The following is a 22,853-nucleotide window of genomic DNA, read 5'->3' on the forward strand; positions in this document are numbered from 1 at the left end:
GTACTTTTATATAAGTGTCCTTTTATTTGGGTGTAATTTTATATAAGTTTCCTTTTATTTGGATGCACTTTTATATACCGTATATACTCGAGTATAAGCCGAGATTTTCAGCCTATTTTTTGGGCTGAAAGTCCCCCTCTCGGCTTATACTCGAGTCATACCCAGGGGTCGGCAGGTGAGGGGGGGCGGGGGCTGTGTAATTATACTTACCTGCTCCCGGCGTGGTCCCTGGACGTCCCTGCTTCTTCCAGCGCTGCAGCTTCTTCCTGTACTGAGCGGTCACATGGTCCCGCTCATTACAGAGATGAATATGCGGCTCCACCTCCCATAGAGGTGGAGCCGCATATTCATTAATGTATGAGCGGTAACGGTGACCGCTCAATACAGGAAGAAGATGCAGCGCCGGGGAAGAAGCAGGGACACAGCGCCAGGAGCAGGTAAGTATACGGGGAGGGGGAGCGCAGAGCTGCGCGATATTTACCCCTCCTCTTTCCAGTGCGGCTCTGTCTTTATCGTCCTCTGGCAGTGACGCTCAGGTCAGAGGGCGCGGTGACTTAGTCAGTGCGCGCCCTCTGCTGAACGTCAGTGCCGAAGACGGAGCCGCACGAGGAGCAGTAAAAGCGCCGGGGTCCTGAGCGACGGAGAGGTGAGTGTGATTTTTTTTTTTTTTTTATGGCAGCAAAAGCAAATGGGGCAAGTGGCTGTGCGGAGCATCTTATGGGGCCGTAACACTTGTGCAGCACTATATGGGGCAAGTGGCTGTGCGGAGCATCTGTATGTGGCCATAACGCTTGTGCAGCACTATAAGGGGCAAGTAGCTGTGCAGAGCATCTGTATGGGGCCATAACACTTGTGCAGCACTATATGGGGCAAGTGGCTGTGTAGAGCATCTGTATGGGGCCATAACACTTGTGCAGCACTATATGGGGCAAGTGGCTGTGCGGAGCATCTGTATGGGGCCATAACACTTGTGCAGCACTATATGGGGCAAATGGCTGTGCGGAACATCTGTATGGGGCCATAACACTTGTGCAGCACTATATGGGGCAAGTGGCTGTGCGGAGCATCTGTATGGGGCCATAACACTTGTGCAGCACTATATGGGGCAAGTGGCTGTACGGAGCATCTGTATGGGGCCATAACACTTGTGCAGCACTATAAGGGGCAAGTGGCTGCGCGGAGCATCTTATGGGGCCATAACACTTGTGCAGCACTATAAGGGGCAAGTAGCTGTGTGGAGTATCTGTATGGGGCCATAACAGTTGTGCAGCACTATATGGGGCAAGTAGCTGTGTGGAGTATCTGTATGGGGCCATAACAGTTGTGCAGCACTATATGGGGCAAGTAGCTGTGTGGAGTATCTGTATGGGGCCATAACAGTTGTGCAGCACTATATGGGGCAAGTAGCTGTGTGGAGTATCTGTATGGGGCCATAACAGTTGTGCAGCACTATATGGGGCAAGTGGCTGTGCGGAGCATCTGTATGGGGCCATAACACTTGTGCAGCACTATAAGGGGCAAGTGGCTGTGCGGAGCATCTGTATGAGGCCATAACGCTTGTGCAACACTATAAGGAGCAAGTGGCTGTGCGGAGCATCTTATGGGGCCATAACACTTGTGCAGCACTATAAGGGGCAAGTAGCTGTGCGGAGCATCTGTATGGGGCCATAACACTTGTGCAGCACTATAAGGGGCAAGTGGCTGTGCGGAGCATCTGTATGAGGCCATAACGCTTGTGCAGCACTATATAGGGCAAATATCTCTATGGAGCATCTTATGGGGCCCTTATTACCCTTTATGCAGGATTATATGGGGCATATTTTAATACGGAGCATCTAATGGGGCCCATCAAACTTTATGGATCATTATATGGGGCTCCTGATTCAATATGGATATTCAAAAACACTTAAACTACTGATGTCTCAATTAATTTTACTTTTATTGGTATCTATTTTTACTTTTGAAATTTACCGGTAGCTGCTGCATTTTTCACCCTAGGCTTATACTCGAGTCATTAAGTTTTCCCAGTTTTTTGTGGCAAAATTATGGGGGTCGGGTTATACTCGGGTCGGCTTATACTCTATTATATACGGTAAGTGTACTTTTATTTGGGTGTACTTTTATATAAGTGTCCTTTTTAGTTGGATGCACTTTTTTGTAAGTGTACTTTTATTTGGGTGTACTTTTATATAAGTGTCCTTTTAGTTGGATGCACTTTTGTATAAGTGTACTTTTATTTGGGTGTACTTTTATATAAGTGTACTTTTAATTGGATGTATAAGGCTATGTGCACACGTTCAGGAATGTCTGCAGAATTTTTCTGAACAAAACCGAAGTTTTTCTGCAGGAAATCCGCTCGCAGTTTTTTCGCAGGTTTTTTTTTTCACGTTTTTTTTTTTGTGTGGATTTTTCAAGGTTTTTTTCCAGAGCTTCCCAATGCAATAATATAGTGGCAAAAATGTGAAAAATATGCAAAATTAATAAACATTCTGTGTTTTTTTTTTTTACCGCGATGCATTTTTTTTCGGGGAAAAAAACGCAGCATGTGCACAAAAATTGCGGAATAAATTAAAATGATGGGATGCTTAATGTAAGCCTTTTTTTAGCGTGTGCACATAGCCAAAGTGTACTTTTATATAAATTTACTTTTATTTGGGTGTACTTTTATAGGTGTGATTTTAGTTGGATACACTTCTATGTAAGTGTAGTTATTATTAGGCAACTTCCTTTCCTTTGGCAAAATGGGTCAGAAGAGAGATTTGACGGGCTCTGAAAAGTCCAAAATTGTGAGATGTCTTGCAGAGGGATACAGCAGTCTTGAAATTGCCAAACTTGAAGTGTGATCACCGAACAATCAAGCGTTTCATGGCAAATAGCCGACAGGGTCGCAAGAAGCGTGTTGGGCATAAAAGGCGCAAAATAACTGCCCATGAATTGAGGAAAATCAAGCGTAAAGCTGCCAAGATGCCATTTGCCACCAATTTTGCCATATTTCAGAGCTGCAACGTTACTGGAGTAACAAAAAGCACAAGGTGTGCGATACTCTGGGACATGGCCGAGGTAAGGAAGGCTGAAAAACGACCTCCTTTGAAGAAGAAACAAGATAAATGTCAAGACTGGGCCAAGAAATATCTTAAGACTGACTTTTCAAAGGTTTTATGGACTGATGAAATGAGAGTGACTCTTGATGGGCCAGAGGCTGGATCAGTAAAGGGCAGAGAGCTCCTCTCCGACTCAGACGCCAGATAGGTGGAGGTGGGGTACTGGTATGGGCTGGTATCATCAAAGATGAACTTGTGGGACCTTTTCGGGTTGAGGATGGAGTGAAGCTCAACTCCCAGACCTACTGCCAGTTTCTGGAAGACAACTTCTTCAAGCAGTGGTACAGGAAGAAGTCGGTATCATTCAAGAAAAACATGATTTTTATGCAGGACAATGCTCCATCACATGCCTCCAACTACTCCACAGCGTGGCTGGCCAGTAAAGGTCTCAAAGAAGAAAAAATAATGACATGGCCCCCTTGTTCACCTGATCTGAACCCCATAGAGAACCTGTGGTCCCTCATAAAATGTGAGATCTACAAGGAGGGGACACAGTACACCTCTCGGAACAGTGTCTGGGAGGCTGTGGTGGCTGCTGCACGCAATGCTCATCGTAAACAGATCAAGCAACTGACAGAATCTATGGATGGAAGGCTGTTGAGTATCATCATAAAGAAAGGTGGCTATATTGGTCACTACTTTTGGGGATTTTGTTTTTTGCATGTCAGAAATGTTTATTTCTAAATTTTGTGCAGTTATATTGGTTTACCTGGTGAAAATATGCAAGTGAGATGAGAATATATTTGGTTTTTATTAAGTTGCCTAATAATTCTGCACAGTAATAGTTACCTGCACAAACCGATATCCTCCTAAGATAGCCAAATGTATAAAATAACCCACTCCAACTTCCAAAAATATTTTGATATTTATGAGTCTTTTGGTTTGATTGAGAACATAGTTGTTGATCAATAATAAAAATAATCCTCTAAAATCCAACTTGCCTAATAATTCTGCACACAGTGTAGATCCATCTATTGTATTACGTGTAGCTTCGGCTGCTGCTCTCTGCCCTCCTCATGCAGTTCTGCTTTATACTCCGATAAGTCGCTAGCTATAAGGATTACTTCACTCTGCAAGATGTTGGTGCCTAATGGGGTATGGACTGCACAAATTACAACAAGTTTGAAGAAACATAGCAAATCCTTTACACTCTGGGATGATTGGACCTTTTCTCTTCGGATGAGGCTAACCATTTTCCCCGAAGTTGGTGCATCCCTTACAGTTATGTCGTATGTCATGCCCACACATCCGACAATCAGATGGTTAAAAGAATAAAAAGACCCTATACTTGCCTCACTGTTCTCATGTCTCTCTCATCCCATCTCTATCGTGTGGCCCTATCCTATAGAAGAAATATCAGCAGGATATAGGGACAGAGACTCTGATTCCAGCGATCTGTCACTACCAGCACTGCTTGCTGCCGTTTTGATACAATCCATGTTTCCTCTGCTGTTGCAGTTCTTTGAATGCTGAGCTGTGTATAATACCACCCACACCACTGATTGGCTGATATGTGTACACTGTGCATAGGCAGAAAGCTGGCAATCAGTGGTTGGGGGCCGAGTTATACAGAGCTCATGAATATGGAGGATTACATGGTAGTAGATTTACTAGCCTTTAGTGATAATCCGCTGATCAAACGGTTTTTTATCAACACCACACAAAGCAGCCCAGTAAGTGACACATCACTGGAATCAGGCTCTCTGTCTTTACATTATGCTGATCTCAGACTAGGTAAAGAAAACTTGCTGACAGATTCTTTTTAAGATCAGGAAATGTTTGTTGTCTCCATCTCTCCCCATCACAGACGCACAAGCATGGATGCCTGCGCCACTTAGCAGGACTTTGATCCATTAATGGCATGTGTTCTGTAATGTTCTTTCCATGTGCGGGTTGGCTCCTTTATTGATCTGATGACCGTGCAGTACACTGCGCTAAGCAGTTTCTGCCAATATCCATGCAGCTATAAAAGAGAACACGTGCTTCACAAGAAAATAGATGTCTATTTTATTTTACGGCACAACCAAAAAGAGAGGGGTGAGGTTTACCAGGCTGACAAGACCAGGAGGCGGCACATTGAGGATATTCCGTACCTTGTGTCTGATATACACGGTAGCTTTTTTAGTAGCTCAAATGCACTCGGAAATAAGGAATAATCAATTGACTTATTTTGGAACATGTTATCCTTATGGAATTTGCTACGTTACTGATTAATGATCCCACTCTCAGAAGAGAAAAAAGTAGTATAAAGTAGGGGTTAGAGTTTAGGCTTCTTATTATTGGTATACGGGTTACACTCGGGTCTATAGTCTAGCCTAATTTGTGCTCACTTTACCATGAATTGGTGGATGAGTGGTAGTTTTTTTTCATAAAGTGTTCTCAAAAAAATAATCTTTTTAATGTAGAGTTATCTGGAGGAAGACGGCTGCTCCATCTTTGCCACGATCGTTGCCCTCCTGGGCTTTAGAACTTAAAGAAGCATCTTTCTTGTATGAGAATATGATGTGACAGCCAGATGAAGCTGATGCGCAGTAATTCGAGGGGCAGGGAAGATGCGTTATGTTGCCAAGTACCTAGGTTTCCATCATATAAGAAGTTTTATGGCTGATTTAAGATTCATTACACTCCTCAACATTGAAATTGCATCACTAAAAAGGAAAAGTCCCAGATTTATAGAAATCTTTGTATCGAATGACATGTTGGTAATATGCATATGATGAAAACATAGAAACAACATTGGAATTTATTCAGTATCCATATATGAGCGCCACACACAGAAATAAACATAACGGCACAGCAGCCTCTGCAAGCGCTAAGATGTCTGCAAACATAGAATATATGACTTTTGGGCGGTATTACTGCTATAGAATACACTTGTAAGATGAAGTCACTTGGTATATAAGTTGGCCAAGTCATGAGAGCCCACCAGCCATGTCATGACTTAACCTTTCTTTGATGTGACCCTAAACCTAATACTTATCAAACATGCCTTTTTGGGGCTAAAGGCCTACAAATTGAAAGTGAAGATGGCTTTAATTAAAAACTGCCTTAGGGTTCATTGACATGTCAGTTTTTTCCATGTATTACCAGAGCTTCATCACTGATTTCTCAAGTTCTATCATTTTTTCTTATACATGAAAAAAAAAAATGCATCTTTTCATATCTGGGTACATGAAAATCGGACCGTACTCGGAGGTGTGTGCTTCTTTATGAATTCAGTGCATCTTATGCCTGCACGCTCCTCATTAAGGCTAATATTTAAAATGCCATCTTTAATGAAATGTGGTTATGATGTTTTCTCCTAGGTTTTCCTGCAACTTGAGCTAGTCCAGCTTGCATTTCACATACTTCAGATTTCCAGGGCTAAAGGAAGCAAAACGGCCCCAAAGCATCACCGAGCCCCCAACATGCTTGACTGTAGGCAGGGTGTTCTTTTCGTCACATGCTTTATTTTTTCTCTTCCAGACATACCACTAATACATAGACCAAAAAAGTTCCAGTTTTCTTTAATCACTACACAGAACAGAAGCTCCAAAGTTCTGTGACTTATTTGGTTTTAAGCCCTTTTAGTGCCCCTTTTCCCTGGTCAGTAGAGGTGAATCCCTTTGAGTTTGGGCATGAATTCCTTCAGCTTTCAGCTCATACTAAAAAGTTAGTCCGAGTTTCATCAGTAATTTTTTTTTTTTATCATTGTCCGTTTTTACCATCAGTTTTTCTTGGATGAGAAAAGAAAAAAATGTTTCTACATCTTCTATCAGTCTACTTACCCATAAACTTGCATTGCCCGTTTGGTCCAACACTCGGATCAGTATCGGACATGTACCCATGATTTTGTGTGGAACATTCAGTCCGTGAAGAATCATGGACATGCGGATAGCGCCATTCACTATCTTAGGTTCCAGGACTACCCGTGAAAATCACGACTAGCACTCATATGCAAAAAATGGATGATCTAACTAAAACCAAAAACCTCAGTACCTGCTGCCACCAAATTTTGCTACAGGTATCTTGCAGTCACTTAGGGTTTTTGAGCACCTGCTTCCTCAGTAATTTGGTGACAGCCAGTGATGGTTTTTTTTTTCCGCTATGACCTGTTAATGTAGCTGGTATCCCTTGAACTTGCAAACTCTGCTTCCAGTAGTATCTCCTAGGATCATTCCATGACTTTGCTGTTTGAATCCATCTCCTTGTTTGTGCAAGACAATCATCTCATCCATTCTTTGACAAGCCCAAGAATCTTGGTGAACAGGAGGCCATTGCCACAGCAGGAATGCTGCCAGAAACTGGTGCCTGAAGGGGCTGAATAATCCTGAGACTGCAGTAGTCATTAGAAGTGGCTTTTTGTTTTGAATGTGGAGACTCCACGTCTTACATTAGTTTTGTTGAGCTACCTAAATTATTCTTGTTTGATTATTTAATTGCAAACCATAAAAAGTTTTTAACTTTTGCTAATAAACCTATTTTGAAAAGGGGGTTGGATAATTTTGATTGCAATTGTAGATATTGCGAGACTGGCGGCAGGTTGAACTAAATAGTAAAAAATAATCGCTGGACTACTACTTTAACTAAACTTTTTGCACCTTGTCATTGTAGGTCTTGATTATTGATGATTTAACGTACTCTGGTAAGGTGTTATCCGAGCATGCTCGGGTGCTAACTGAGTGTCTTCGGTGTGCTCGAAAAATATATTTGAGTTTTGACAGATGCAACGATTGCCTAACAAGCAGGCAACCCCTTAATGTGTTGTAGGTTTTGAACAGCCGCGAGACATGCAGCCGCCGGGACTCAAATGTATTTTTCGAGCATGCCGAAGACATTTGATTAGCACCTCATCCCAGCATGCTCGCTCATCACTAATCTTGATCTTAATATCTCCTTGCTACTAATCTAAGTTCCCTGCCCTTAGTTTTATACTTATCAGCTGCTGTCTTCATCTGTTCCCAACGCTGCTCCGGTAGGTCCCGGTTTGTCACCTGCAGGATCGCTCCAGTGTTTGCTGGGTGAGCCGGAGGTCACTATTCAGTGTAAGTCTATCAGAGCAGAACGAGAGTCTTGTGGGCTTACACTGAGAGCTTCAGACTGTTCCTTCTGATTTCCAGTCAGTCAGAAGTTGCTGGAACGATGGTGGGAAGAGCTGAAGACCGTGGCTGGTTAAGTATGAGGCTAGATTCAGGGAACTTAGATTTGTAGCACCATTTCCTAGTGAAATCAAAAAATTTCTGGAGTGGCACTTTAAATAAAATATCCTTGTAACCATTGGATTCCAAAATTCATTGTATAATACTTAAAGCAAACCTGTAATTTCAAAATGCTGTATAATTTATGAGCAGCAAATTATAGAACAGGTTGCTGAATAGTTTTGTGAAAAATGATAATTCGTATTTAATTATTTTAAATCCTTGCTCTGTTTCTAATGAATCAGCGTTTGCTTTGATATGCAAACGAGGCTGAAGAGCTATGGTAGATCTTAACCCTCTGTCACTCCAGCTCTATTCCCCTCCCCAGCATCGCCGCCTCCTGCTTGTCTGATATCCTCTATGTTGTGTGTCTTCAACCTAAAAAGCCATAGGTCAAGCAGGAGGCGATGGCGCTGAGCGGGAATAGAGTTGGAGCGAGAGAGGCTTCAGATCTACCATAGCTCTTCAGCCTCACTTGCAGCATCAAATTGAAGCACTGATTTCTCAGCATCGAGTGATATATATTTATATTTATTTATATATTTATTTTGGGGAACCTGCTGACAGGTTCCATTTAATGTCTTATTATGGCAAGTAATGTGCATTCTTCAGAGCTACTCTTGCTGTCAAAAATATCAAAATCATGATGGAAAGATCCTATTCTAAGTCGATGGTATCCAGTGCAGATAATAAATGCTTCCTGCATAGCTGTCAAGACTCTCTTATTAACACTGGCTATAGATAAGTCTTAATATACAGGAATTTTTACTTTAATCTGTTGCCTTTTCCGAGTTTAATCTGAATGTACTTTTGCAGGCAGTCTTGGAAACCATCAGGAAACTGATGAATACTGATTGTGTGGTGCCTGACTGGCTTCATGATATTATATTGGGGTATGGCGATCCAGGAAGCGCCCACTACACTAAAATGCCAAATCAGATCCCAACATTGGATTTCAATGATACTTTTCTGAGCCTGGACCACCTGAAGGCTTGTTTTCCAGGGCATCAGGTGAAGGTCACTGTGGAAGACCCATCCTTGCACCAGGCCCCTTTCAGGTAACATTTCCCTACAAGGGACGGAATAATGCTTGGCGCTGTATGGTTGGAGCCTTGCATGTCCCAATATTTCATGGTAATTTCCTGTTTATTCTCAGGATTACTTTTCCTGTCCATGGGGGGAAAGGGAAAAAACGAAAAGAAGGCAATGAAGATGGAGCCATACAAGATGAGCCACCTACATTAATTGTGGAACCTCACGTTATTCCCAACCGAGGTCCTTACCCCTACAACCAGCCTAAGCGGTAACAGCTCGCTTATCTATTGGGTCTTTGTTTTGATTGAGTACTGATACATGAGCCCCCTGAACACCATGGCACACATCAGAGCAGGGTACTAGGTTGATGTTGTCTCTGTTAAACTTAATTAGCTTTGTGGTTTTGTAACTTTGTTTTGTTCCTTTGCATTGTTACTGACCTGTGAGATCTTCATTGTGTCTTGTGTCCAGGAATACCATCCAGTTCACTGCTACACAGACGGAAGCCATTCGTGCAGGAATGCAACCTGGACTCACCATGGTAAGAAGCTGTATTTGCCATTGAAAGCAATAAAAACATTTACCGTTTCCATATTGTCAATAGTTGCAATTTTCACTAACCAGATCACTTGCATGAGCTTCATATAGATGACATCCAACGGTTTTATGTCTGATTTTTATGTGCAGTAGAAAATAAAACCACCTGTACATGCCTATAACATTAAGGTGTATTACACCCCATGGAGGACTCAAACAACAAACTGCAATCCCAGGAAGGAAAAGTCGTTATGGAAATCACAGAATGGATAGACATGTTAGTGATCTGCAAATGATGGAAAAACGGAAACTACATTTTCAAAGCATCCTAGATTCATTCAGTGTAGAGCATGCACTCCTCATGCAGAAATCCCTGCACCCAAAGGTCTTAGCTCCTATCAATCAGGTTCTTAATGGATGTCTGAGAAATGTTCTGCCATACTGAATGCACTTGGGAGCACAAATCCTCAATATCCATTGCTGGCAGCTCCCTTTGCTATTGCCGACCAATGATGTCCCAGATGTGTTTGATGATAAATAAGTCCGGAGACTCTGCAGGCCATAGTATCATATTTAGGCCACAAAGGCTTCCCACAGTAGCACAAGCAACATCTGGTCTTAGGATGAGAAATGACCATTGGGACACTTCGGAGAAAATGACCGTACAACTGGTTCCAGATCAAAATAATGTAACATTGAGCTACAACATCTCCGGTTTTGTCTCTTATTGAGCACACCTGGGACATCATTGGCTGGGAACTGCATAGGGAGCTGCCAGCAGTGGATCTTGATTATTTTCCCAAGTGCATTCACTGTGGCAGAACATTGCTCAGACAACTATTAACCCCTCTCTGACCTTAGACTAACTATCCCGTCGAGGTGACCTGGGCCTATCTGACCCTCGACGGGATAGTACGTCACATGCGATCAGCCGCGCTCACGGGGGGATCGCGGCCGGGTGTCAGCTGATTATCATAGCTAACATCCGGCACATTAACCCCCTGAACACTGCGATCAAACAAGATCGCAGCGTTCCGGCGGCATAGGGAAGCATCGCGCAGGGAGAGGGCTCCCTGCGTGCTTCCCTGAGACCCTCAGAACAATGCAATGTGATCGCCTTGTTCCGAACGTCTCCTCCGTCCTCCTCCCTGCAGGCCTCGGATCCAATATGGCCGTGGGGGTCCTTCCAGGTCCTGCAGGGAGGTGGCTTGTCAGCGCCTGCTGAGGGCAGGCGCCTTCAAGCCTCCTGCACTGCCTGTCAGATCACTGATCTGACACAGCGCTGTGCAAAGTGTCAAATCAGCGATCTGACAATATATAGTGATGTCCCACCCTGGGACAAAGTAAAAACAAAAATTAACGTGTAAAAATATTTTTGAAAAAAATCCTAAATAAATGAAAAAAAAAATATTGTTCCAATAAATATATTTCTTTATGTAAATAAAAAAAACAATAAAAGTACACATTTAGTATAGCCGCGTCCGTAACGACCCGACCTATAAAACTGTCCCACTATTTAACCCTTCCAGTTAACACCGTAAAAAAAAATATAAAACGAAGCAAAAAACAATGCTTTATCATTATACCGCCTAAAAAAAAGTGGAATAACTCGCGATCAAAAAGACAGATATAAATAAACATGGTACTGCTGAAAACGTCATCTTGTCCCACAAAAAATGAGCTGGCATACCATGCCATCAGTGAAAAAATAAAAAAGTTATAGCTCTCATAATAAAGCTATGCAAAAACAATTATTTTTTATATAAAATAGTTTTTATTGTATAAAAGCGCCAAAACATTAAAAAAATGATATAAATGAGATATCGCTGTCATCGTACTGACTCAAAGAATAAAACTGCCTTATCAATTTCACCACACGCGGAACAGCATAATTGCCCCACCCAAAAAAAATTAATGAATTGCTGGTTTTTGTTCATTCTGCCTCACGAAAATCGTAATAAAAAGCAATCAAAAAATGTTATGTGCCTGAAAATGGTACCAATAAAAACGTCAACTCGTCCCGCAAAAAACAAGACCTCACTTGACTCTGTGGGCCAAAATATGGAAAAATTATAGCTCTCAAAATGTGGTGATGCAAAAACTATTTTTCTCCTACGCCTCGTTGGGGGACACAGGACCATGGGTGTTATGCTGCTGCCACTAGGAGGACACTAAGTAATACAGAAAGAATAGCTGCTCCCCGGCAGTATACACCCTCCTGCTGGCTCTCAGTGAACCAGTTCTTGCTTAGTGTCTGTAGGAGGCACTTGGGTCTGCTTTCAGACCCCACCGTTTTTATTTTAGCTTTTTACTTTTTATTCTATTTTTCCTTAACGGAGCGAGTGGGGGCGACGGATCCTTTCTAGGTTCCGATCTCCCCCGAACTATCAACAGGCAAGTACGTGGAGCGTCCCTCACGTATCCTTTCCTGCAACGTTGGATGCCAGCCCTGAGCTCACATTACGGGCGACGGTTCCTTCGCGTTCCGATCTTCCCCCTCCATAGCAGGCGACCACATGGAGTAGCCCTCCATCTACCTCTCCTGGAGCCAGGTGCATAGCCGGAAATGATATATATGGCGTCCATGCAGCCCCCCTCTGCATCACCACTGATATAGCGGATGACGCATGGCGGCAGAAGCTCTCCACCCCCTCCCTGACTATGGTGACGGTGGATTGAGCACTGGCCCACCGCATCTACCGTGAGTACACTGCGGGGGCTGAGGCGCTGGGGGGTCCTGGTCCGCGGGGTATGGGAGGTCCGCACCTTAAGCCTGTGTCAGTGGGTGGTCCGTAGCGCGGCAACCCCACGAAGGACTGGAGCTAATGTTGGCGCTAATAGCGGTCGCGGCGCTGCAGGCCGCAACCGCAGAGAAGTAAAAAAAAAAAATTTCCCTCAATACAGGCCGGAGTTTTGGCCACGCCCACCGTCAGTTAGCCCCGACCACTTTTCCTGGCGCTTCTCGTTTCCTGTGATGAGCTCCCAGTTCCTGGTCTCGGCGGCCATCTTGGGACACCCACAGCCCTGATGCTGCAGCACTGCTCCAGCGTTTCCTGTCACAGCCCTCAGGACTAGCGTTTTTTCTCTGCCTACACTGCGGACCTCCCTGGGGACTCAAGACCCAGGACCTGGGTAAGCTCCAGAAGCATAGCTTAACCCTTCCCCTGCTAGTAAGCGCTTTCCTCCAGGCTTTACTATGTCTCAACCAAAGCCTCACAAAAAGTCTGGGAAAACCCACACTGTATTTTTCGCTGCATGTACCTCTTGTAAGGTATCATTACCCCGGGGTCACAATACTGCATTATGCACAGCTTGTGAACCGGTGATGGCTCAGGAACCACCTGTTGCTGATACTGAACCCAGTGAGCCTAGTTCCCCTGAGTGGGCTAACTCCCTTTCCCGGTCTATGGCATCCCTGGCAAAAGTGTTAGACTCGTTCCGAGACCCTTCCTCTAACCAGGGCACTAATACGGACGACGCTTCAGAACCCCTCGTACTCCCGGGGTCTTACCTTGCCAAGGAGTTCTCACTCTTCCAGGAAAAGGACTCATGCCATATCCCCAGACCATCACCGGTTTTCGGGTTCTGAGAGCTCCATTTCTCGCTCCCCTTCCATTGGGGCTAGTAGAGAACCTGTTTCCGAGGACGATTCTGACATGTCTCTAGATCAGGAATTTCATCACGATCAGGAGACTCTCGATTCTCTAATTGAGTCAGTGAATAAGGCTTTGAGACTTGAGGAGGAACCCTTATCTAAAACAGATCATGCCGTGTCCTTTAAGAGGACCAAACGAGCTCACAGAGTGTTCACCACTCATCCCAAGTTTAAGCAAATTGTTGAATCTCACAGGATCCGTCCAGATAAACGATTCACAGGGCATAAGCCCATGGAGTCCAAATATCCCTTTGCCCAGGATCTAAGAAAAGATTGGTCACAATCTCCCCCAGTAGATCCTCCGGTATCGCGCCTGGCTACGAAATCTGTTTTATCCTCCTCGGAGGGCACCTCTATTAAAAATCCAACCGATCGTCAGATCGATAATATGGCGCGTTCAGCTTTTGAAGCCTCAGCGGCCGCACTCTTTCCGTCTTTTGCCGCTATGTGGGTGGCTAAGGCTATGACCCACTGGGCTGAGGTCTTGTCTTCAGCAGTACTGGATACCAATCTTCCCCCCGAGATAGCAGACCTCGCTACTCAGATAGCCAGAGCTGGAGATTTTGTAGTGACCGCGTCCCTGGATGCCGCTGACTGCGCTTCTCAAGCAGCAGCCAATGCCATCACCATCCGGAGGTCCTTATGGCTCAGGGACTGGCGTGCGGATTCTACTTCTAAAAAGTCATTGACTTCTCTCCCATATCAGAGCGGTCACCTTTTTGGCGAAAAGCTCGACCAGTTAATTTCTGACGCCACTGGAGGGAAGAGTAAATTTCTTCCACAACACATCCTCTCGGCCCTTTCGGAACCCGCAACCACAAGCTCGGTCCTGATTTTTTCTTTACAACTCAAACTGGTCCTCTACTTCCACATCTCCCGGTTCCGGCTGGGCACAACGTGGAGACAGAGGTTCACAGACCTCTTTTAAGCCTTCCCCTTCATGGAGAGGCAGACTAAGGCAGCCGGCATCCAGAGGCGCCAGAACGGGCAGACCTTCCACACAATGACTCACTGCGGTATCTGGGGGACACCCTCAAAGTAGGCGGCCGCCTGCTTTTCTTCAGTGCCGCGTGACTCTCGACGAGTGGGTCCACGGTCTGGTGTCCTCCGGATACAAGATAGATCTCTTATCTCATCCTCCAAAACGTTTTTTCCTGTCTTCTCCTTCCAGGGCAAAAGCATCAGAGTTCTTCAAAGCTATAAGCTCTCTGAGAAAAGACAGAGTTATTATTCCGGTCCCTCAAAACGAAAGGTTTCAAGGTTTTTATTCAAACCTCTTCATTGTTCCAAAGAAGGACGGTACAGTACGGCCCATGATGGACCTAAAACTGCTGAACAAGTTTGTCAGGGTGCGACAGTTCCGGATGGAATCGCTTCGTTCTGTCATCGCCTTCATGGAAAAAGGCGAGTTCCTGGCGTCTATAGACATCCAGGACGCATACCTCCACATTCCTATTTTACCTTCTCACCAAAGGTTTCTTCGCTTCGCAGTTCAGGAAGATCACTTCCAATTCGTTGCTCTGCCCTTCGGCCTCGCCACCGCTCCCAGGGTATTCACCAACGTCATGGTGGCTGCCGTGGCCATACTCCACACCCATATTTAGCCGATATCCTCATCAAAGGCCCCTCTTTCCGCTCCTGCAAGGAAGCCGTGGCCATCACAATAGATACCTTTTCTCGCCTGGGTTGGAAGATAAACTTCAAAAAAAATCTTCACCAGTACCGGCTCAGCTAATTTCCTTTCTAGGAATGATACTCGACTCGTCCCGGGGGTTGGTTGTTCTTCCCCCGGAAAAGATCTCAGTCTTACAGCGAGAAGCTCAGAAACTCTCTCAGCCTCGCTCTCACTCTCTGCGCTTCAGTATGAGAGTCCTCGGCAGGATAGTAGCAGCTATGGAGGCGGTTCCATTTGCCCAGCTACACCTCCGTCCCCTACAGCATGCCCTCCTGGCTGTTTGGGACAGGAACACGTTCTCCCTAGACCGTCGGTTCCTCCTTCCCCAGCGAGTCAGACAGTCTCTCAGGTGGTGGACATTGAAATCCTCCCTGAATCAAGGGAAGTCTTTTCTTCCAGTACACTGGCTGGTTGTGACGACAGATGCCAGTCTTCTAGGCTGGGGAGCGGTGTTCCTTCATCACACTGCTCAGGGCCGCTGGTCCCCCCAGGAATCACACCTTCCAATCAACATCTTGGAAATCCGGGCGATCAGGCTGGCACTTCTCCAGTTCCATCCCTTTCCAGCAGGTTGCCCAATCAGGATTCAGTCTGACAACGCCACTGCAGTGGCATATATCAACCGCCAAGGGGGAACCCACAGCAGGGCGGCCATGACAGAGATATGCCACATCCTCCGATGGGCCGAAGAAAACCGCTCAATGATCTCTGCGGTTCACATCCCGGGAGTGGACAATTGGGAGGCAGACTTCCTCAGTCGGCAATGCCTCGACTCCGAGGAGTGGTCTCTCCATCCGGAGATCTTCCACCAGATCTGTCATCGTTGGGGAACCCCGGACGTGGATCTGATGGCCTCACGGCTGAATTCCAAGGTTCCCGACTTCATGGCTTGGTCCCACGATCCGGCAGCCATCGGGGCAGACGCTCTTGTACTCCCGTGGCATCATTTTCGGCTTCCGTACATATTTCCCTCACTTCCTCTCCTGCCGAGAGTCATCAAGAAAATCAGAGCGGAGAGGGTACCGGTAATCCTGATTGCGCCAGATTTGCCGCGCCGGGCATGGTACGCAGAACTAGTTCAACTACTTGCCGATGTTCCCTGGCGATTACCGAATCGCGCAGATCTGCTATCTCAAGGCCCCTTTTACCACCAGAACTCAGAGGCCCTGTGTTTGATGACATGGCTGTTGAGTCCTGGGTCCTAACCCAGGCAGGTTTCTCTCCAGAAATCATAGCTACCATAATCAGCGCTAGAAAGCCTACGTCTATGCGTATCTATCATCGCACTTGGAAGACTTTCTTTTCATGGTGTAGCGACCGAGGAAGTTCTCCTCTACATTTTTCCATCCCTTTCATTCTCGAGTTCTTACAAACGGGTTTGGACTTGGGTCTTGCCCTTAGTTCTCTCAAGGGGCAGATCTCAGCCCTGTCTGTTCTCTTCCAACGCAGGATTGCCAACAGATTACAGGTCAAGACGTTTATTCAGGGAGTCTCCCATTGGGCACCCCTCTATAGGATGCCGTTGGAACCATGGGATCTTAATCTGGTCCTCAGAGTTTTGCAACAGGCTCCTTTCGAACCTCTACAGGAGGTTTCCCTGTCTCTTCTTTCGTGGAAAGTTGCTTTTCTAGCGGCGGTCACCTCTATTAGACGAGTCTCCAAGCTGACGGCTCTGTTCTCAAGTTCCTTTCCTGAATTTTCATCAGGATAAGTTGGTTTTGAGGACATCCCCGTCTTTTCTTCCGAAAGTTGTATCCTCTTTTCATCTCAATGAGGAGACTGTCTTACCGTCACTCTGTCCGGCACCAGTCCATCACATCGAGAAGGCCCTTCACACACTGGATTTAGTGAGAGCTCTTAGGAGATACATCTCGCAGACAGCGTCTTTCTGCAGGTCCGATGCCTTATTCGTGCTCCCGGAAGGGCCGAGGAAAGGGTTTCCCGCTTCCAAGGCGACAGTAGCCAATTGGATTCGTTCGGCTCTTCAAGAGTCCTACCTAGTCAGAGGTCTTCCTGTCCCAGCAGGGATTAAGGCTCACTCCACTCGGTCAGCGGGTGCGTCTTGGGCCATCCGGCACCAAGCTTCGGCAGCACAAGTTTGTATGGCTGCGACTTGGTCCAGCCTGCATACCTTTACAAAACATTACCATATTCACTCTCAGGCCTTGGCGGATGCGACCGTCGGCAGACGAATTTTGCAGTCGACTGTGCCGCATCTGTAACTTTTGGGTACAAGCAGCAATTGCAGTTAATTGTTTCCCACCCAGGGACTGCTTTAGGACGTCCCATGGTCCTGTGTCCCCCAATGAGGCGTAGGAGAAAAGGAGATTTTTGTGTACTCACCGTAAAATCCTTTTCTCCGAGCCAATCATTGGGGGACACAGCACCCACCCTGTTAGCCTATTGGCTTTGGTTTTTTGAGTTAACTTGGTTTTGGCATAGTTCATCCTTGTTAAATATTAAGCTCCTACTGCTTTGTTACAGAACTGGTTCACTGAGAGCCAGCAGGAGGGTGTATACTGCAAGGGAGGAGCTATTCTTTCTGTGTTTACTTAGTGTTTTCCTAATGGCAGCAGCGGCGTAACACCCATGGTCCTGTGTCCCCCAATGATTGGCTTGGAGAAAAGGATTTTACGGTGAGTACACAAAAATCTCCTTTTTGCAATAAAATTGTCTTTTAGCGTGTGACAGCTGCCAAACATAGAAACCCGATATAAAACCCCACTATAAATAGTAAATCAAACCCCCCTTTATCACCCCCTTAGTTAGGGAAAAGTAATAAAATTAAATAAATGTATTTCCATTTTCCCATTAGGGTTGGGGCTAAAGTTAGGGTTGGGGCTAGAGTTGGGGTTAGGGTTTGGATTACGTTTACGGCTGGGATTAGGGTTAGGGATTAGGGTTAGGGGTGTGTCAGGTTTAGGGGTGTGTTTAGGTTAAGGGTGTGTTGGGGTTAGGGGTGTGTTGGGGTTAGGGGTGTCTTGGGGTTAGGGGTGGGTTGGGATTAGGGTTAGGGGTATGGTTATGGCTAGGGTTAGGGGTGTCTTGGGGTTAGGGTTGGAGTTAGAATTGGGGGTTTCCACTGTTTAGGCACATCAGGGGTGCCCGATCTCAATTCCAGCCAATTCTGCGTTGAAAAAGTAAAACGGTGCTCCTTCCCTTCTGAGCTCTGCCGTGCGCCCAAACAGTGGTTACCCCCACATAAGGGGGGTATCAGCGTACTCAGGACAAATTGGACAACAACTTTTGTGGTCCAATTTCTCATGTTCCCCTTGGGAAAATAAAAATTTGTCGGCTAAAAAATAATTTTTGTGGGAAAAAAAATGATTTTTTATTTTCACGGCTCTGCGTTATAAACTTTAGTTTATAGGTTCAAAGTTCTCACAACACATCTAGATAAGTTCCTTGGGGGGTCTAGTTTCCAATATGGGGTCACTTGTGGGGGGGTTTCTACTGTTTAGGTACATCAGGGGATCTGCAAATGCAACGTGACGCCTGCAGACCAATCCATCTAAGTCTGCATTCCAAACGGCGCTCCTTCCCTTCCAAGCTCTGCCATGTGCCCAAACGGTGGTCCCCCCCCCCATATATGGGGTATCGGCGTACTCAGGACAAATTGGACAACAGCTTTTGGGGTCCAATTTCTCCTGTTACCCTTGGGAAAAATAAAAAATTGAGGGCGAAAAGATCATTTTTGTGAAAAAAAATATGATTTTTTATTTTTACTTCTCTACGTTATAAACTTCTGTGAAGCACTTGGGGGCTCAAAGTGCTCACCACACATCTAGATAAGTTCCCTTCAGGGTCTGTGTTCCAAAATGGTGTCACTTGTGGGGGGTTTACAGTAAACAGTGGTTTACCCCCACATATGGGGTAGCAGCGTACTCAGGACAAGTTGGACAACAACGTTTGAGGTCCATTTTCTCCTGTTACCCTTGGTAAAATAAAACAAATTGGATCTGAAGTAAATTTTTTGTGAAAAAAGTTAAATGTTCATTTTTTTATTTTTTTTTAAACATTCTAAAAATTCCTGTGAAGCACCTGAAGGGTTAATAAACTTCTTGAATGTGGTTTTGAGCACCTTCTGGGGTGCAGTTTTTAGAATGGTGTCACACTTGGGTATTTTCTATCATATAGACCCCTCAAATTGACTTCAAATGTAATGTGGTCCCAGAAAAAAAAAATGGTGGTGTAAAAATGAAAAATCGCTGGTTAACTTTTAACTCCCTAACAAAAAAAATGTTGGTTCCAAAATTGTTCTGATGTAAAGTAGACATGTGGGAAATGTTACTTGTTAAGTATTTTGTGTGACATATCTCTGTGATTTAAGAGCATGAAAATTCAAAGTTGGAAAATTGCGAAATTTTCAAAATTTTTCCCCAAATTTCCATTTTTTTCATAAATAAACGCAGGTAATATCAAAGAAATTTTACCACTATCATGAAGTACAATATGTCACGAGAAAACAATGTCAGAATCGCTGGGATCCGTTGAAGCGTTCCAATGTTATAACCTCATAAAGGGACAGTGGTCTAAATTGTAAAAATTGGCCCGGTCATTAACGTGCAAACCACCCTTGGGGGTAAAGGGGTTAATAACCTCAGTGACTGCAGCCAAGGCTGTAAGTGCGGAGATTTCTGGATGTGGCACTCATACTTGATACTGACTAAATTGAAATGTTTTGAAAATGCTATCTCCAGGTTGTTCATCATTTTCATATCACTAACATGTCTATCCATCCTGGTGTCACATTTTGGTGTCACAATGGGTCTGCATTGTATTGCCACGCTCTGACTCCCCCCATGATGACACATGCTCCTGCGCTGTGATGGCGCAGTGTTTAGTCGCAGTACACAAGCAGTGAGCCGTGCCCTCGCTCTGTTCAGTGTCCGCTCCAGCTGTTTGCTCTGTTCCCTGTTACTATGAATTATAACCACGTTGGCATCCACGGCTCTGGCTCATCCCATCGTAGAGAGGGCTCGGCCGGGAAGTTATGGACACTGCAGTTCATATTGTGCCACTAGGGGGTGAAATAGGACTACTCCAGATACAGAGCGCGCATACACAGTGACATGGTAGTTGGGACTGAAAATAAAGTATATTAATGGAGTCAATCTGCAGGAATCCACAGTCCTCTATGTATTATTGTGTGGCAGTATGTGGTGTTATTCAGCATGTCCTTTGTAAGAATATCCCCATGGCCCTGCTCACTAGGGGTCTCCCTCACTAGGGGTCTCGCTCACAGGACTACATATTCAATGTCTTTAGAGAAAAGTTGAATTTACAAGAGATGTTTTTCCCGCTGTACAACAGGTTGTCGGACCTCCCGGGACTGGAAAAACAGATGTAGCCGTTCAGATTATTTCTAATCTGTACCACAATTTCCCCGAGCAGCGGACTCTTATTGTCACTCATTCTAACCAGGTAAAAAGGGGTTTTTTTTCATGCAAATAAGAGAAAATCCACTTCTTGCTAGATAGTAGACGCCATCAGACAGGGAGGCCAGGGACAGGGTCTGTGTCAGTGAGGAGGGGGCCGTGTAGAGACTGCGCCCCCTGCTCTCTGCCATCACGTCCCAGGCTTCACTGTAACGCTATGTTTGGAAAACCAACTTGCATTTGCCTTCAAGTAAAGTGCTTTCTATAGTGAAGGACGGTGCCTTCCCCCTTAGGTTATCTGATCTCCGTGTGTTACTGGCCCCCTCCCCGCATGTGTCCATCCTCTCTTTCTATGGCATGCTGAGTGCTATTGGTTAATGTAATATTGTTGTTGCCCAGTCCCGACCCACAAAGCCGTCCTCCGACTGTCCCCAATAATAGACATACGGAATTTTATCTCCTCTCTGCCCATAAGAGGAATAAATAACTGTACAAGACCCCACTACTTACCATCATGGTCTCTCGGAACCCTGCTTTTCTTACATTTTTATCACCCTTACACTACCAGTTTTTATTTGTTTTTTTACATTGATCATTTTTGGTAGGCAGCACAATTTTTACACTTTTGACTTGTACAAGTAAACCATAAATGCAAAAGATAATAAAAAATATATATTAAAGGAGCACTCAGCATTTATTTATTGCTCTGAATGTTAACAATCATTCGTGTGTGTGTACAAAACGTATAAAAATACTTACCCGTCACCGTATCCTGCTGTTTCCAACACAATCCAAGTCCTCTCCTGCAAAGAGCATCATCTGTGTACACCAGTGGTCACTTTCTCAGTGTAAATCTGTGAGAGGCAGAATAAAGGCTGAGTCACACATAACGATATCGTTGCAACGTCACGCTTTTGGTGACATAGCAACGATCCCGCTAACGAACTCGTTATGTGTGACAGCGACCAACGATCAGGCCCCTGCTGGGAGATCGTTGGTCGATGGGAATGATCAGGACCTTTTTTTGGTCGCTGATCACCCGCTGTCATCGCTGGATCCAGCGATGTGTTTTGTAACCAGGGTAAATATCGGGTTACTAAGTGCAGGGCCGCGCTTAGTAACCCGATATTTACCCTGGTTACCATTGTAAAAGTTCAAAAAAAAAAACCAGTACATACTCACATTCTGATGTCTGTCACGTCCCCCGGCGTCCACAGGGTTAAAACTGCTTTCGGCAGGAGCGTTGCTAATGCACACGCTCCGGCCGAGAGCTTCCCTGCACTGACTCTGTCAGCGCCGGCAGTAAAGCAGAGCACAGCGGTGACGTCACCGCTGTTACTGCCGGCGCTGACACAGTCAGTGCAGGGAAGCTCTCGGCAGCAGCGCGTGCATTAGCATCGCTCTTGCCGAAAGCAGTTTTAACCCTGTGGACACCGGCGGGGGACGTGACAGACATCAGAATGTGAGTATGTAGTGGGTTTTTTTTTTTTTTACTTTTACAATGGTAACCAGGGTAAATATCGGGTTACTAAGCGCGGCCCTGCACTTAGTAACCCGATGTTTACCCTGGTTACCCGGGTGCTGCAGGGGGACTTCGGCATCGTTGAAGACAGTTTCAACGATGCCGAAGTCGTTCCCCTGATCGTTGGTCGCTGGAGAGAGCTGTCTGTGTGACAGCTCCCCAGCGACCACACAACGACTTACCAACGATCACGGCCAGGTCGTATCGCTGGTCGTGATCATTGGTAAGTCGTTTAGTGTGACTTAGGCTTAAGACTCTGGAAGCTCTCATAATCTTGTAAAAAGGAGCGATCAGCTCACCTGTCCAGGTGCACAGCAAAGAAATCCAGCAATAGCAACAGTCCAAACCATAGCCGAAACTCACGTCTTCTTAAAAAAAATGTCTTTATGGATCCAGTAGTATAAACGGCACAACAAATGGTTGAACAAAAAGTAAAAAGCCAGAAAAGAAACATCCGCTGCGCTCCCAGGCAACATGTTTCACACCGGCATTGGCTTGGCAAAGGACATTGCAGGTCTGAAACATGTCCCCTGGGAGCGCAGCGGATGTTTCTTTTCTGGCTTTTTACTTTTGTGCTGTTGCGTTCAACTATTTTTTGTGTCCTTTTTTTTACTTATCGATCAATAAAGTTATCTGTTTAAGAAGATGTGAGGGTCGGTTATTGTTTAGACTGTTGCTCCCATAGTCTTCTTAAATGTTTTAGACTCGGGCCTCATTCAGACATCGGTATTTTCCATGTACAGAAAAAAGGACCATTGCCGAATTTTGATCCA

The 22,853-nt window shown here is 45.3% G+C and overlaps 1 protein-coding gene across 1 annotated transcript in view; it reads left to right on the plus strand.

Moving 5' to 3' along the window:
- The window catches only part of AQR (aquarius intron-binding spliceosomal factor), a 150,257-nt gene that overhangs the window by 93,677 nt on the left and 33,727 nt on the right, over positions 1 to 22,853 (plus strand). The window contains exons 20-23 of the mRNA XM_077263931.1: positions 9,095 to 9,336; positions 9,435 to 9,581; positions 9,785 to 9,854; positions 20,494 to 20,604. Of these exons, the coding sequence (XP_077120046.1) occupies positions 9,095 to 9,336; positions 9,435 to 9,581; positions 9,785 to 9,854; positions 20,494 to 20,604 (570 nt within the window). The remainder of the gene's footprint in view (positions 1 to 9,094; positions 9,337 to 9,434; positions 9,582 to 9,784; positions 9,855 to 20,493; positions 20,605 to 22,853) is intronic.

The sequence above is a fragment of the Ranitomeya variabilis genome, chromosome 1, assembly GCF_051348905.1.
Source record: "Ranitomeya variabilis isolate aRanVar5 chromosome 1, aRanVar5.hap1, whole genome shotgun sequence".
Classification (NCBI taxonomy): domain Eukaryota; kingdom Metazoa; phylum Chordata; class Amphibia; order Anura; family Dendrobatidae; genus Ranitomeya; species Ranitomeya variabilis.